Source organism: Sus scrofa, chromosome 8 (assembly GCF_054392235.1).
Source record: "Sus scrofa isolate SSC_HxYL_T2T_F1_AM1 chromosome 8, Sscrofa_HxYL_maternal_Yorkshire_Landrace_v2.0, whole genome shotgun sequence".
Classification (NCBI taxonomy): Eukaryota; Metazoa; Chordata; class Mammalia; order Artiodactyla; family Suidae; genus Sus; species Sus scrofa.
Genome location: NC_139390.1, coordinates 94099568 through 94116250, shown reverse-complemented (window position 1 = coordinate 94116250; position 16683 = coordinate 94099568). Strand labels below are relative to the sequence as shown.

General features: G+C 37.0%; 1 protein-coding gene across 5 annotated transcripts in view; it reads left to right on the top strand.

Annotated features, from left to right (window-relative positions):
• The window catches only part of NAA15 (N-alpha-acetyltransferase 15, NatA auxiliary subunit), an 80630-nt gene that overhangs the window by 24046 nt on the left and 39901 nt on the right, over positions 1-16683 (top strand). For all 5 annotated transcript variants that reach the window (XR_014812911.1, XR_014812912.1, XR_014812910.1 and 2 more), the window contains exons 2-9: positions 2693-2777; positions 3466-3570; positions 6495-6652; positions 7900-8034; positions 9678-9831; positions 13093-13212; positions 15137-15232; positions 15617-15723. Coding sequence is in view for 2 of the 5 variants with exons in the window: in XM_005656536.4 (XP_005656593.2) it covers positions 2693-2777; positions 3466-3570; positions 6495-6652; positions 7900-8034; positions 9678-9831; positions 13093-13212; positions 15137-15232; positions 15617-15723 (960 nt within the window). In the remaining 3 variants the exon portion in view is untranslated. The remainder of the gene's footprint in view (positions 1-2692; positions 2778-3465; positions 3571-6494; positions 6653-7899; positions 8035-9677; positions 9832-13092; positions 13213-15136; positions 15233-15616; positions 15724-16683) is intronic.

Below are 16683 nucleotides of genomic sequence, written 5' to 3'. Positions count from 1 at the left end.
ATCACATCTTTTAAGATTCAGAGGGTTTTCTTTTCTGTAATGAATACATGCTTTAAAAATTATTACTGTTATAAAAGCACATATTGATGCCATTTATGGAAAAATAGGACTTAAAACTTCATCATTCACACATTTGCCCACCTGTCTTTTCCTTATTCTCTCGTTACAGTTATATCACAATATTTTGTTGTTGTTGTGGTTTGGCCACACCTGCAGCATACAGAAGTTCCCAGGCTAGGAGTTGAACCTGCACCACAGCTGTGACCAGAGCCATAGCAGTCACGATGCCAGATCCTTAACCCACTGAGCCCCCAGAGAACTCCTAGTTTACATTTTTATAATTACACATGTATTATTTATTGCTGAGCCAATTGTATACTAATACCACACTTTCCTATATAAGCCTTTATTTTTCCTGGGGTTAATACCTGTCTTACTCATTTTCTACAGACTTATTGCTCATTTCCCCCAAGTGTGTCTGTATTTCTGTCTTGTGCTTATAAACAATATTTTCCATATTATGAAGTACATCTATTTTTGCCCTTGCTAGAAACCTCTTCCATGGTGGCCTTTGGAGTCCTGTTTGATTTTGGAGTGGTTTGTTCTTTAGTCCTTTTTTTGTACTAGATTACTTTTTTTTTTTTTTTTTTTGGTCTTTTTGCCTTTTCTTGGGCCGCTCCCGTGGCACATGGAGGTTCCCAGGCTAGGGGTCATATTGGAGCTGTAGCCACTGGCCTATACCAGAACCACAGCAACGCAGGATCCAAGCCATGTCTGCAACCTACACCACAGTTCATGGCAACACCAGATCCTTAACTCACTGGGTGAGGCCAGGGATCAAACCTGATTCCTCATGGATCCTAGTCAGATTCGTTTCCACTGAGCCCTAATGGGAACTCCTGCATTAGATTACTTATTTACTAAGTCCCATATTGTTTTTTTGTGTTTGCTTTGATTCCTTTTAATAGCTTCCCAAGGAAGAGTACAAGAGCTAATATTTTAACTTTCTGAGAAGGCTTAAAATGTCATTTTACTCATATACTTGATTGATGATTTTGCTGGTTAAGGAATTCTGAATTTTGAAGGCTGTGTGTAGTGGGGTTTTATTTTCTATTTTTTATTTTGTTTGCTTTTTAGTGCCATACCCATGGCACATGGAGGGTCCCAGGCTAGGGGTCTAATTAGAGCTACAGCTGCCAGCCTACATACGCCACAGCCATAGCAACACAGGATCTGAGCTGCTGCGTCTGCAACCTACACCACAGCCCAGGGCAACGCTGGATCCTTGATCCACTGTGCAAGGCCAGGGATCGAACCCGAAACCTCATGGTTCCTAGTCGGATTTGTTTCTGCTGTGCCATGACTTGAACTCCCTGTGTGTGTAGTTGTTTTATAGCTTTCAGCAATATTCCATTGTTACTTTGGAATAAAAATTTAGTGGTATTCTTTTTTTTTTAGGGCCACACTTGCAGTTGGAGGTCCCCAGGCTAGGGGTTGAATCCGAGCTACAGCTGCTGGCTTGTGCCACAGCCATAGCAATGCCAGATCTGAGCTGCGTCTGCGACCTATACCACAGCTCATGGCAACGCTAGATCCTTAACCCACTGATCAAGGCCAGGGATCGAACCCGCAACCTCTTGGTTCCTCTTGGATTTGTTTCTGCTGGGCTACAGTGGGAACTCCCAGTGGTATTCTTTTTTTTTCTTCTTTTTTTTTTTTTTTTTTGTTCTTTTTGCCTTTTCTAGGGCTGCTTCCCATGGCATATGGAGGTTCCCAGGCAAGGGGTCTAATCGGAGCTGTAGACTCCAGTCTACACCAGAGCCACAGCAACGTGGCATCCGAGCCTCATCTGTGACCTACACCACAGCTCACGGCAACACCAGACCCTTAACCCACTGAGCGAGGCCAGGGGTCAAACGCCCAGCCTCATGGTTCCTAGTCAGATTCCTTAACCACTGTGCCACAATGGGAACTCCCCAGTGGTATTCTAATTACTGATCTGACTTGAAGTTCTTAAGGACCGTCCATTATTTCCAGGCTTTGAACTTGTGTTAATGACGTGCCCTTCATTAATTTGCATGCACTCGTTTGTCCCTTGTGACTTCAGAGACTTCTTTCCTTTAGTAAAAAAATGTCATTTTATGTTACTTTATTTTGCTTTTTTAGGGTCACACCCGAGGCACATGGAAGTTCCTAGGCTAGGGGTCAAATTGGAGCTACAGCTGCTGATCTACACCACAGCCACAGCAATGCAGGATCCGAGCTTTGTCTGCAGCCTACACCACAGCTCATGGCAACGCTGGATTCCTGACCCACTGATCGAGGCCTGCATCCTCATGGATACTAGTCTGATTAGTTTTTGCTGCATTACAACAGAAACTTCAAAAGATGTTATTTTAAAATATATTTTCTATACTGTTTTTTCAGTTTCACGTTAACACTTGGTGGACCTTTTGGAGTGATCTAATGACATTTTTCTTGTGTATGTTTTGTCCCTTTGCCTTTCTCTTCCTTTTTATGTTTGAACCTTCTGTATTTCTTTCTTTTTTTTAAACTGGCATTTTAGTGGGATTTAGGAGAATATGGAAATAACATCTGATCACTTTGTTGTATTTAACAAAAAATATTTAGTACTGAATTTAAAATTGCATTTCTTCGTGAACTTATATTTTTCTTTTTTTTGTCTTTACAGAGATGTTATGAACATAAGCAGTACCGGAATGGGTTGAAATTCTGTAAACAAATCCTCTCAAATCCCAAATTTGCTGAGCATGGAGGTAAATGTAACTACTCTACACTTGGTGTAACCATAAAGTTTATTTCAAGATGAAGTTTTTTATACTTTAAAGAAGTGGTTTAATAAGGTCATCCCATGGAATTCCCCTGAAGAACAGTAGGAAAGTTATTTTATCTTGTTAGCATATGCATTACCAGGTTTTCATGCATTTCTATATCTTTTTTATCTAAAAGAAAAACCTTTAGGGAGGCCTTTAGTATAGAAATGTGTGTTGACTTCATTCGTCAATTAAAAGTATTTTAATTCTAGAGTTCCTCTTGTGGCGCGGTGGAAATGAATCTGTCTAGTATCCATGAGGATACAGGTTGGATCCCTGGCCTTGCTCTTTGGGTCAGGCATCCATTGTTGCCATGAGCTGTGGTGTAGATCACAGACATGGCTTGGACTCCAAGTTGCTGTGGCTGTGGCGTAGGCCAGGGGCTATAGCATAGGCCAGGGGCTGTAGCTCCTTTTTGATCCCTAGCCTGGGAAACTCTGAATGCTGTGGGTGTGGCCATAAAAAGCAAAATAATAGAATATTAAAAATGTTTTAATTCTGTAAAAACCTGGGAAATTTCTCGATAATCTCCCTGAAGTTTTAAATACTTAGGATAATGTAACATTTGTCTTTGAGATAATAGTTACTTTTTTGTTATTATTTTTAAATTGCTTTCTTTTTTCTTAAATAGAAACCCTGGCTATGAAAGGATTAACATTGAACTGTTTGGGGAAAAAGGAAGAAGCTTATGAATTGGTTCGTAGAGGTTTGAGAAATGACTTGAAGAGTCATGTGTGTATCCTTTTTAAGGGTTGGATTGGGGTGTCTTGAGCTAAGGCGGTAATTTGGGAGTTAGAAGTTTTAGATCCTCCTTACCATATAAATCCAGAGGAGATGATTGATTCTTCAGTTGAATACAATAGCTGTCTTCATTCATGAAACATTGTTATATACCTACTATGTTCTGACATTATCTACTTGCTTGTAGTAGATAATGGAACTTGTCTTTTAAAATATCTCCAAAATCTCTTCTCTCTTTAAAAAAAGGCACCCTGCAGGTTTCGTCATAGCATAAATTTACAGAAAGCTATACAAAAATGAGTATTAGAGAAGCAATTTAGGGTACTGATTAAGAGCACAGGGTTTGGAGTATGTTTCATTTAGGTTCGAATCCCAGCTGAGCTTCTATCTAAGTGCTCTTACAGCTTAATTTCCTTACGCATAGTAGGAGGATAATTATTGCCATTTCACTGTGTTGTAAAGATTTAATGATGCTTAACATAGTCCCTGAAAATACTAAGTACTGTAAGTTTTATTGAGGGAAGTGTGAAAATAGGAGCAAGTACAAATATCTAAGGAAAGACAGAAAAAAAATTGTGGGATATTTTTTAAATAGTTTTTAAACAAATATTTCTTTACCTTTGTTCTGGGCTAACACAGTTTTAAGTGCTGAAACATTAAACAAATTTTTAAGTGTTTACAAGGCCCTCAGCATAATACAGACTAAGATAATGGATTTGGCTTTCAAGGATCTTACAGTAGTGAAGGAAGATACTTGCTAGAAGCTTATACTGAACACCTCTGAGTATTACTTAAAATGCTATAGCTTGTTCAAAAATTATCACTAATCAGGTAAAGCAGAAGTGAATGAGTTGAGAGTAACAAGAAACTAAAAAGGTGAGCAAAAGATTAGTTAAGACTGTTGTAGATATCTTTTCATCATTTTTAATGTTGGCATAGTGTTCTGTATGTGTTTGTGATGCTGTATTTAATTGGCTTTCTCTTTTTTTTTTTTTTTTTTGTTTGTTTGTTTGTTTGTTTGTCTTTTTGCCTTTTCTAGGGCTGCTCCCGTGGCATATGGAGGTTCCCAGGCTGGGAGTCCAATTGGAGCTGTAGCCACCAGCCTATGCCAGAGCCACAGCAACACGGGATCCAAGCTGCATCTGTGACCCACACCACAGCCCACATCAATGCCGGATCCTTAACCCACTGAGCAAGGCCAGGGATCGAACCCACAACCTCATGGTTCCTAGTCGGATTCGTTAGCCACTGCACCATGATGGGAACTCCAGCTTCCTCTTGTTAAATGTAAATTTCTTTAAATTTTTGGCAACGTTAAACTCCTTGAGGATAGATTTTTAGGAGGCGGAGATTAGAGGCATCTAAAAGGTGCTGCAGTGCTCAAGAGAGTTGATCACGTCCTGAAACAATAGGGTATTGGTGGTTGAAATGTGAGTGAGGGCATGGGAGGATAGGTAATGGGGGCAGATTATGAAGAGTAGTGTCTCAGGATTTTTAAAACTGTGTTCCAACTAACTGAGATTTCCTTCACCTTTATCTCTTACATGGTAAAGATTATTTTTCAGGTAAAATTTATAACATGTGGATTTTCAGTTATACACGCCACCCTAGACATTCTGTATTTTCTGACTCTTGAGGATTCCTGGTGTAAAAGTTGTTAGATTGAAAAGTTTGAGTCTGATCTGAGAGAGGAACATTGTTAAGTTTCTAAAAATAGGAAGTAGAATTTTCTGGGTTTTTTTGTTTTTGTTTTTCTTTTCTTTTTTTCTTTTCAGGGCCATGTCTCTGCAGCATATGGTGGTCCCCAGGCTAAGGGGTCTAATCGGAGCTACAGCTGCTGGCCTACATCACAGCCACAGCAACACATGATCCAAACCACGTCTGTGACCTACACCACAGCTCATGGCAACACTGGATCCTTAACCCACTGAGCGAGGTCAGGGATTGAACCTGCAACCTCATGGTTCCTAGTTGATTCGTTTCTGCTGTGCCACGACGGGAACGCCGAGTTTTCTGTGTTTTAGAAAGGTTACTCTGGCAGGTGAGAATAAAAACAGAGAGATTGAATGCAGGAGGATGGGTGACTGTTGGAATAATCAAGATCTAAAGACCTCTGTTAGTGGAGTGGGATTATTAACATATTTTATCCCTTTATAGCACAGTTTTACAACCTACTGTAATTTACTTACTTATCTGTAGCCCTTGCTAGACTTAAGGTTCTTTGACTGTAAGAGATTGTTCATTTTGTTCACCTACCCCTAATTTAGTAAGAAGTTTTAATAAGTATTATTTAAATGAGTGGGAAAAAATTTTTATGTAGTTGATTTTTAGAACTTTATACTGCAGTAAGGGTAGGTGCATTATCCTAAGAACCTTGTTAGCTAAAGAAAAGAAAATATACAGAACATTGTATATCAATTATAATAAATTTTTTTAAAATCCTGTGGACTATGATAATCATAAAAAAAAGAAAGAAAATATGCCTGATTTGAAGTAAATACATATCATAGATACCCGATACCATCTTTTTCCTTTTAAAAGTAAAGGTAATTCTTAATATTTACTGAGCATTTTATATTTTGCCAGCCAGTGAGCACTTTATATATATTATCTAGTTTTGTCACCAAACTGCTGTGCTTTGCTGTATAGGTTTTCTCTTTATTTTTTATAATTGAGGAAACATACCAAGACTAAATTAATTTGTTTAAGGTCACAGTTAATAAGGCAGGTTGTACCTGTTTTCTCTGGCTTGAAAAGCTGTGCTATTTTCCACTGTATGAAACTACCTTCTGTATACTCTCTCCCTTATTTTTTTAAGCCTGTAATTTCATAAATAGCTATTGTTTTCTGATTACTGAGGAATATTATTGGAATATTATTTCTTGACTTGTAGGCTGTATCCTTAACTAAATCCTTTAGGTTGGCATGTTTATGGCCTTCTCCAGAGGTCAGACAAGAAATACGATGAAGCCATTAAGTGTTACAGAAATGCGCTAAAATGGGATAAAGACAATCTTCAAATCTTAAGGGACCTTTCTTTACTACAGATTCAAATGCGAGATCTTGAGGGTTACAGGGTAAGTAAAACAGAGAATTTTTTTTATTCTAAGGAGGAAATATTGTTAAAATATTTAAAACTTTTTGAGTACCATCTGATAACAAAACTTTGCTTTTTTTTTTTGCTTTTTGGAGCCACACCTGTGGCATATGGAAAGTTCCCAGGCTAGGGGTCGAATTGGAGCTACATCTACTGGCTTATGCCTCAGTCACAACAGCAATGAGGGATCTGAGCCTCGTCTGTGACCTACACCACAGCTCACGGAAATGCCAGATCCTTAACCCACTGAGCAAGGCCAGGGCTTGAACCTGCAACCTCCTGGTTCCTAGTTGGATTCATTTCCGCTGCGCCACAACAGGAACTCCCCGTGTGTGTAGTTGTTTTATAGCTTCCAGCAATATTCCATTGTTACTTTGGAATAAAAATTCAGTGGTATTCTTTTTTTTTAGGGCCACACCTGTGGCACATGCAGGTTCCCAGGCTAGGGGTCGAATTGGAGCTACTGCTGCCAGGCCTGTGCCACAGCCACAGCAATGCCAGACCTGAGCTGCATTTGTGACCTACAGCACAGCTCATAGCAACGCCAGATCCATAACCCAATGATTGAGGCCAAGGATCAAAGCTGCATCCTCATAAATACTAGTTGGGTTCATTTCCACTGAACCACAACAGGAGCTCCTCTGTCATCTTATTTAGATACAAAATAATAGAAAAAGAAAAAAATTATTTTATGGTGTTGAGCACTCATGATTTTTTTTGGCCATGTCTGTGACATGCATAAGTTCTCAGGCCAGGGATCAAACCCCGCTACAGCAATAACCCTTAAATCATTCTGTTAAATCACATTTACTCCTTCTTTTCCTGTTTTTTTTTTTTTTTTTTTTTGCTCACGTATCTGCTGGGTTTTCTTTTTTCATTCTTTTTTTTATGGGTTGTTTTCTATAAATCTCATTAACTCACTAGTTGGGCACTGTTCAAAAAACTTTTTTCCTTTGTACTGTCTTTTCCATCCTCTTTTCTTAGAGTAAGTAGATCAGTTAGTAATATCAAGGGTACCTGGTCTTTAAAAAAATTATAAGATTATCTTGGAAGTTTCATCATACTTCTTAACAAATATCTTCTTTGCTTCTATAAAGCTATATAATACGGATTTTTGAAACTGTCTTTTATTATTTCATCATTGTGTTGCAGATTGCCTGCTCAGTTATTGGGTAAATCGGTATGATCTTTTTGAGGACCATTTATTTTTCACTGTTTTCCTTTTAGGAAACGAGATATCAATTACTTCAGCTTCGACCTGCACAAAGAGCATCATGGATTGGTTATGCTATTGCTTACCATTTATTAGAAGATTATGAAATGGCAGCAAAGATTTTAGAAGAATTTAGGAAAACACAACAGGTAACAACCAGACATTAGACCTAGTAAACTAGGTCTGATTCTTAGTATAGCTAAAAGAAAGAAGTGTATAGTCTTACTTTTTATTTGAAATAGCTTCAAACTTACAGAAATGTTGCAAGAATAGTGCAAAGAATTCCATATAGAAGTTCACTTACATTAATTGTTAATATTTGATACACTTAATTTTCGGTCTCTATGTCTGCTTAGCTATTCATAATTTTTCTTGAAACATTTGAGAGTAATTATAGGCAGCTTGTTCTTTTACTTCTGAATATTTGAGCGTGATGTTTCCTAAGAATAACTCAATAGATAGTGCTATATAGATTATCAAAAAATTAGGAAATTTAACATTGATAGACTGTTATTATCTAATCCACAGTCCATATTCAAAATTTACCAACTTCCTATTTATATCCTTTGTAGGATTTTTTTTTTCAGTTTTATACATTACAATATGATTACAACTGTAGCTATATTTAAACCCTTAAATCCTTCTATTAAATCATATTTACTCCTTTTTTCCTTTTTTTTTTAACTTTTTTATTTTTTATTTTTTGCTCACGTAGTATCTGCCGGTTTGTTTTCTATATATCTCATTAACTCAGTAGTTGGGCACTGTTAAAAAAAATTACCCAGTTTAGAATCATACTTCCATTTAGTTATCATTTCTCTTCTGTTCCTTTCAATCTGGATTTTTTTTTTTTTTTTTGGGTCTTTTTAGGGCCATACCCATGGCGTATAAAAACTTCCCAGGCTGGGGGTCAAATTGGAGCTGCAACCACTGGCCTATACCACATCCATAGCAGTGCCAGATCTGAGCTGCCTCTGATCTACACTGCAGCTCATGGCAACGGCAGATCCTTTACCCACTGAGTTAGTCCAGGGATTGAACCCGTGTCCTCATGGATACTACTCAGGTTCATTGCCACTGAGCAACAATGGGCACTCCTCAATCTGGAAATTTTGAAGGTTTTCTTTGTGTTTCATGACATTAGTATTTTTGAAGATTCCTGGCTGTACTTTTGTAGAATGTCCATCAATTTGGGTTTATTTGGTGTTTCGTCCTTATTAGATATTGTTAGGCATTGTGGCAAGAAAATACAGAAATGATGAACCCTTCTCAATTCAGCACATTAAGAGCCATGTGATGTCTATTCCATTTGATTACTTGGTTAAGGTGGTATCTGCCAGGTTTTTTCACTGTAAACTTGTTATTTTTTCTGTGTTTAATAAACAGTTTGAGACTTTATGAATGGTCTGTTCCTTATCAGACTTTTATCACTAGTTTTAGCATTCATTGATTATGATTTTTCCTGAATCAGCTGTTCCTGTGATAGTCACAAAATTGTAATTTCCTGTCTTACTCCTTTTAGATTTATTATTTGACATTCTCCTCTTAAGAGCTTTCCTTCTATTTATTACACGTAAAGACTTATGGATTCTTATTTTGTTCAGTGGGTTATAAGTTAATATTATCATTATTTACTTAGTTGCTCCCTAGGCAGATATTGGGGATTTTTTAAAAATGAGCTTTATCCATCGTATGTTATTCTTTGACCTCTTATGTGTATTTGCTTTTGTGAAAATTTTTCTAATACAAAAACAAAGTCTTTACTATTAGTATTCCTTGTATCCATATATAGACATCCCCTGATAAAGTGGATTATGAATATAGTGAACTCCTTTTATATCAGAATCAAGTTCTTCGGGAAGCAGGTCTCTATAGAGAAGCTCTGGAACACCTTTGTACCTATGAAAAGCAGATTTGTGATAAACTTGCTGTAGAAGAAACCAAAGGTACATTTTTTAAAAAAAAATAATTTATTCTGGTATTCAGTTATGCAAAGAGCAAGACTGAAAAATCTAGTTGCACAATTTTTCATGACAGTATTTCTTACTCATGTGCTTTGAATAATTTATAATGTAGGAAAATATGTATTTAAACAATGGATCTTGATATGGGGGGAAATGTGAACAATAAATCATTGAATGCAGTGACTGTGCAATATTTTTCTTTAAAGTATCCCTGATCCAAAAACGCAGAAGGCAAGTGCTCAGTTCTGTAAGATTATTAAGTTTTCTTACAAACTGCTTATTAGCAAAACTGAATGCATATGACATATTTCTTTATTGCCAGTAATATACATTGATAAATCAGCCTTTACTGAAGTTCATATGGGACATTCCTTGGGTTCCTTATAGTTTATCTGAATATCTTTCTGAACATAGAACATGAATTGAAACCAGAGTTTTGGATTTATATGTATGGATTATGATAGGAGGATAGATAGATCCTTAAATAAAGATCTCCAATGCACCCATTTATTAAAGAAAATGGAGTCATCTTGTGGTTTTAAAAGTTGAGGAACTAATTATGGACTACCAAAGCAAAATAACAAGTAATTGAAAATATAAGTACTGTCTAAGAACTGTTATCTGAAATGTTGGTTTGCCTTTGTTAGATCAGGTGAATGAAGTTTGCTGGTTTCAGATTTCTTTGGCTCTCTTTGAAGCTGAATACTAGAAAAATGTTTTATCTGTGTATATGGTGGATATAGCTATAATTTGCCTGATGAACTTTTCAGCAGAGGATAATGCTACTGGCAAGAAAAAAATGGTAGTCTAAGGTGCTTGGAGCTCATTTGTGAGCTATAGATCCAAACAGCCCTCTTTCACTTGAGTTGATCATCCCTTAGCAGTCTATTAGTTATAAAGAAAGGTTTTTAACTTATTGGAAAGATGTCAAGATTGAAAATACTAGTTTGGGTTCCTTCATTGGATACTAATCAGATGTATGATGAGTGGCAAGATTTGGGCCTCAGTTTCTTTATGGAAATAGGTGACATTCAGAATACTCTTAAGTACATTGTTTTATTTATTTATTTTTGAAACTTTACTACTGAGGAAGAGTGACAGATCAAACTGAGGACTCAGAATTGACTCATGTATTTTAGCAATTTGGAAATCACTGGTGACCTTAATAAAAGGACTTTCAGAACATTTGGAAGGAAGGACGTGAAAGCCCAAACAGTTCAAATAGATTTAAATGGGATTTAAGTAGAGGAATTGAAGGTAGTATGCATATATGACTCACACAAGTAGTTTTGTTGTATGGGAAGCACATACAGGGTAGTGGTGATAATCATAGGAACAGTAGGTTTTTACAGCATGTGCTCACTAGATAATGAAATGGAATATTTGATATAGTACAGGGGATATTGATCTAGATAGAAGATAAAATTGAAAGATTAGCTTTGGATAACAATATGAATAGTTCATCCACAGTAATGAGAGACAGTAGAGTATATGGACAAGTAGGTGTGTAGATGTAGTGGCTGTTTGGGAGTTCTCATCTAGTTGCTTCCATTTTCTCAGTAAAATAGGAAATAGCTATCAGTTCATTCCACAAAATATGTACTGAATATTTAAGTGAGTCAGGTATTGGAAACAAGGTATATAAAGAGAATAGAAGGGAACTAAGAGTAGAATCATCATTTGTTGGATGTTCCAGTAATAAAGGCATTGATGTTTGTGGTGAGTGGTCAGGATAATTTTAGGAACTTCCTGGAGTGGGTGAGTGGGCATAGTTAGGTGGAAAGTTGCATTGTTAGTTCTTATACCACCAGTTCCTTTTACAAGGGAAAGGTAGGTAAATATTAAGGGAAAGAAATGTGGATGAGAATAGCATAAGAGAGAAAAGTTGCAGGATTTTTAAAATGTTTTTGGTGAAATGGGCTTTGGTACTGTTGACGTTTTGACACCTGGATATTGGAGATGGACAGTGTCTCGTGTATGTTGTCTAATGTTTCATCCATTGGTAGCTTCTACTGGTCAAATACCAAAGCACTCGCTTCCTTTACTGTGAAACTGAAGATGTCTCCAGGTGTTGCTAAATTTCCCTTGGATGCCCCTGGTTGAGAATGACTCAGGGTATAGATATTAAGAGTATGTGCTCATTTAGCCAAATTGTTTGGGTTCAGATCCTGACTCTTAACAGTTAACTATCTTTGAGAGACCCTTGGCAAGTTTACTTAAGTCTCTGATTTAATGACAAAAGTAGTAGTAACCTATCTCATAGAGCATCGAGAATTGAAGTAATTAGTGCATGTGATACACCTAAAAGTCACTTTGCTTCTCAGTAATCATTCTTTTTTATTATCTGATAATAATAAAATATACAAGGGTGAGGTCCTGGTTTGAAAGTAATACTTCGGTGAATGGGAGGCCATTAATGTATGGGAAAGGATTCCTGAGCAGTGTTTGAGGTGTGTATGAGTTTGCAGCTCATATATTTCTAGTGAAATCAGTGTCTTAGTCCATTTGTCTGACAACTGTTTTTGTGAGAAGGTGTGCAGCAAGGAAAGAATTGGGATGATCCAGGCCTTAAAATTTGTAAACAAAGGATCCTAGGTAGATTGATTTTTATATTTGGGGCTGCTAATGTCATTCAGGAATGAAATTGATCATGCAGCCCAGAGAACAAAGGTCTACAGGTTGCTGAAAAGTCTAAAGAAAAGGGAATGGTTTTTCTCTAAAGTTGGATGGTGGGATTAGAGAGAAGAAGAAAGTCACGGTAGGTAAAGCTTAAAGCAAGATGTCTAGTTGGTGGTTGCAAGAGAGAAAAACTAGTAATTGGAAGAGAAACAATGTAGCCATGGGCTGCTAGAGCAGAATTGTTTGGTAATTGATTAAAGGATCATATGATTAGGGATTATTAATCCACTAATTTGGGTTTTGAAATTGTCCATATATTGTCAGAAATAATTCTAGTAGATGTCTTGGTGACTGTATTCAGTGAATTTGAGAAAGTAGCCTGAAGTTAGACAAATATACCTGAATAGATTGAGGATGTGAAGAGGATATTTCTAAATATGAACTTTAAAGAAGGAGAGGCAATAAAATAACATGGTAAATTTTGTCGTGCTGAAGGGAACTGGGGACCGAGTAGGATACCAGATCTACCTACTTCCCAGTATTGAAGACATTTTAAGAAAGTTTGAGGAAAACTTAGTTACGGTCAGAAGATACTTGTTAATTTAATTTGGTTTTTTTTGTCAGGGGAACTTCTGTTGCAGTTATGTCGTTTGGAAGATGCAGCTGATGTTTACAGAGGATTACAAGAGAGAAATCCTGAAAACTGGGCCTATTACAAAGGCTTAGAAAAGGCGCTCAAGCCAGGTAGTTGCCTATTGATTGGAACTTTCTAAGTTTTAACCGCTTCTTTCGTTAACATGTATTAACTCATTGAGAAACATAACTAGAAAAATAGAGGTTAAGAATTGGTTCAAGAAGTTCCTGTCGTGGCTCAGCGGAAACGAATCTAATTAGTATCCATTGAGGACTCAGGTTCAATCCCTGGCCTCTCATTGGGTTAAGAATCTGGCGTTGCTGTGAGCTGTGGTGTAGGTCGCAGTCATGGCTCCCATCCAGTGTTGCTGTGGCTGTGGCATAGGCTGCCGACTACAACTCTGATTTGACACTTAGCTTGGGAACCTCCATATGCCCTGGGTGTGGCCCTAAAAAGACAAACAAGAATTGGTTCAGAATCTGGAGTTTCTATTGTGGCTCAGCAGGTTACAGACCCAACTAGTATTCACTGGGATTCGGGTTTGATCCCTGGCTTCCCTTAGGAGGTTAAGGATCTGACATTGCCGTGAGCTGTGGTGTAGGTCACAGACATGGCTTGGATCTGGCATTGCTGTGCATGTGGCACCAGCTGGCAGCTGCAGCTCCTATTAGACCCCTAGCCTGGGAACTTCCATGTGCTGCAGGTGTGCCCCTAAAGAGGAAAAAAAAAAGAATTGGTTCAAAATCTGAATACAAAAGTACTTTTGTGAACTACCATTTTAATATGATAGACTGGCATTTTCTGAAACCTCTCTTTTACTACAAATTCATAGTAATAGCTAGGATAAAAATTTTAGAAATAATTTTTTTTAAATTCACAAATAGGGGTTCCCTATTTGTTGGTTCAGCTGGTTAAGGATCTGATGTTGTTACTGCTGTGGCTGGGGTTCATTCCCTGGCCTGGGAATTTCCACATGTTGTGTATGTGCCTCCCCATACAAATTCACAAATGCATAGCAGCATCAAAGACATGAAAGGAAATTTTTCACTTAAAGAAATGAAAATGTCTTCCTAAGGGAAAGAAGCAAGCGTAGCTTCTGTGGTAATATATGGCCATAGCGGAGTAGCCCACTGGAGCAAGTGAACATAGCCAAGCTGAAAGATTAGCACTGTTCCCTGTGTGAGGAGGAGGACTCAAATAAGTTTGGTTCAGAAACTCTTCTCCCCAACCGTTTTCTCTTATGAATGGTACCCACTTGTGAGGACAAGCCCTGAAACATGTCATGTACAGAGACAGGGTCCTTAGCCAGGATGATCAATTTGAAGCAAAGTTTCCCTTAAGACTGATAGAGACCCATTCCTGGTACATTGACTTATGCAAGAGAAACCTTGTAACAAAGAACGTCATCCTCCATAGGAATAGCAGTATAGGAATGATAACCATCAGTGTCAACAAAAGGGAGAGTAAAGATGATAGGGACACAGTTTTGAGAAATGAAAAATCTGCTTAATGATGTGATGTAAAAAAAATTTTTTTTTTTTTTTTTTAAATTTGTCCATGCCCAAGGCATGTGGAAGTTCCTGGGTCAGGGATTGCACCCGTGAAAGTAAAAGAAAATATAAAAGGTATATGGAGAAATGGAAGATAGAGGATGGATCCAGAGTCTCCAAAATAAATCAGAGGAGAGGAGTTAAAGGAGGGGCTTGAAGAGAATGTGGAGAAGCCATATATGGAAACATAATAAACAAGCCTTTTCTCAGAACTAAAGTAGAAGGGTCCTAAGATTTTGAAAGGCTTCCTAAAGCAGAACAGGGTAAAGAAAATCATGTATTTAAGATAAGAAAATATTAGAAGGAAATATTCCAAAATGATTGCTGATGTATGTAAGTGGTTAGATTATGAATAATTTTCTTCCAATGTTCAGTGTTTAATATGGTAATTTTTATGTATTCAGAAATTTGTAATATTCTAGAAATATATATTATAATTACATTTGAAAAAGTTTTAAATTTTGTTTTGCTTTTTTGTCTGCAGCTAATATGTTAGAACGACTAAAAATTTATGAGGAAGCCTGGACTAAATATCCCAGAGGATTGGTGCCAAGAAGACTGCCGTTGAACTTTTTATCTGGTAAGTGAGAATAATTGCAAAGCAGTGAAAATGGTGTTATGATATACAATATCTTTCCTTGGTTTTATTATTATTTTTTTTAAGGCTGCACCTGTGGCATATGGAAGTTCCAAGGGAAGGGACTGAATTTGAGCCACAGCTGTGACTTTCACTGCAAGTGCAGCAACACCAGATCCTTTAATGCACTATGCTAGGCTGGGGGTTGACCCCATACCTTCTCATTGACCAGAGCTGCTGCAGTCAGGTTCTTAATCCATTTCGCCACAGTGGGAGCTCCTCCTCAGTTTTAAATATATGAGTATGCATATTAAAGTTTTAATGTATGCATTGTGAGAGTTGTTAAATGTAAGTCAGTAAATCAACAGGATTTTTTTTTCTTCCAAGGTGAGAAGTTTAAAGAATGTTTGGATAAATTCCTTAGGATGAACTTCAGCAAGGGTTGTCCACCAGTCTTCAATACTTTGAGGTCTTTATATAAAGATAAAGAAAAGGTAAGCCAGAATACAATAGTCGTTCTGTTTTTTGACTATTATTTCTTTGCACAGTATTTGGAATACTTGGTTCCGGGTTACCTGTGCACATGGTACACACTTCGTGAATCTAGCAATAGTCTTCCTTGATTGCAAGTTAAATGCTTCTGTGCTTCTTACTTCCTTTTCATCCTCATCTCTTTAGCTAAGTAACTTACCGCTTTTTTATTTTCTGTCTTGTTTCTGATGTGTACTTTTAAATGAGTCAGCGTATGTATGAAAAGGTGGTAAGATAGTGATTTCTTCAATGTTTTCTCTAATCCTTGCTCATGGTGGAAGCAGAAGTGATTCCCCCCCCCCCCAACAACTCCTTTTTTATTTGGTAGAAAGAAGAGTCAGAAGAATTTGCTGTCCTAGTAAATTAGTTTATTCTTTTAGTTGTGTGTTACAATATTCAGAATGCTCTTTAAAAGGTGTTTTAATCTTAATTTAGATTATTTTGTTAACAGGTACAGTGACATCAGGACATGTTTGGATTAAAAATAGCTCAGTTACAGTGAAAAATCAGAAAGATAGGGCAGATTAAACATCCTAAACATTTTAACCTAAAGCACATAGAGGGAACTTATTTTTCAGTCTTTTGTTGAGAGGCCCAAGATATGGTCTTTATTGATGACTTTTTCACCTTTTTAAAAATCATGTTGTTAAAATATGGTCTGTTAATTCTAGTTTTGGTAGAGTGAAAACTCGATACTTTTGAAGCAATCTTGATTGTAGAATCATATATGTTGTTATGACTTTTCCTTTTATGATTATCTTATTTCAACCGAAATTGGTTGGTTTAAAAAATTAATTTATCTTTGAATCTTTCCACAGTATTCAACGTACAAAAACAGTTCTTTTTTTTTTTTTTGTTCTCATTTCTTAAGTTTACATGATACTGAATTAAAGTCTGCAGTGATGGGAATGAATGCAACTAAT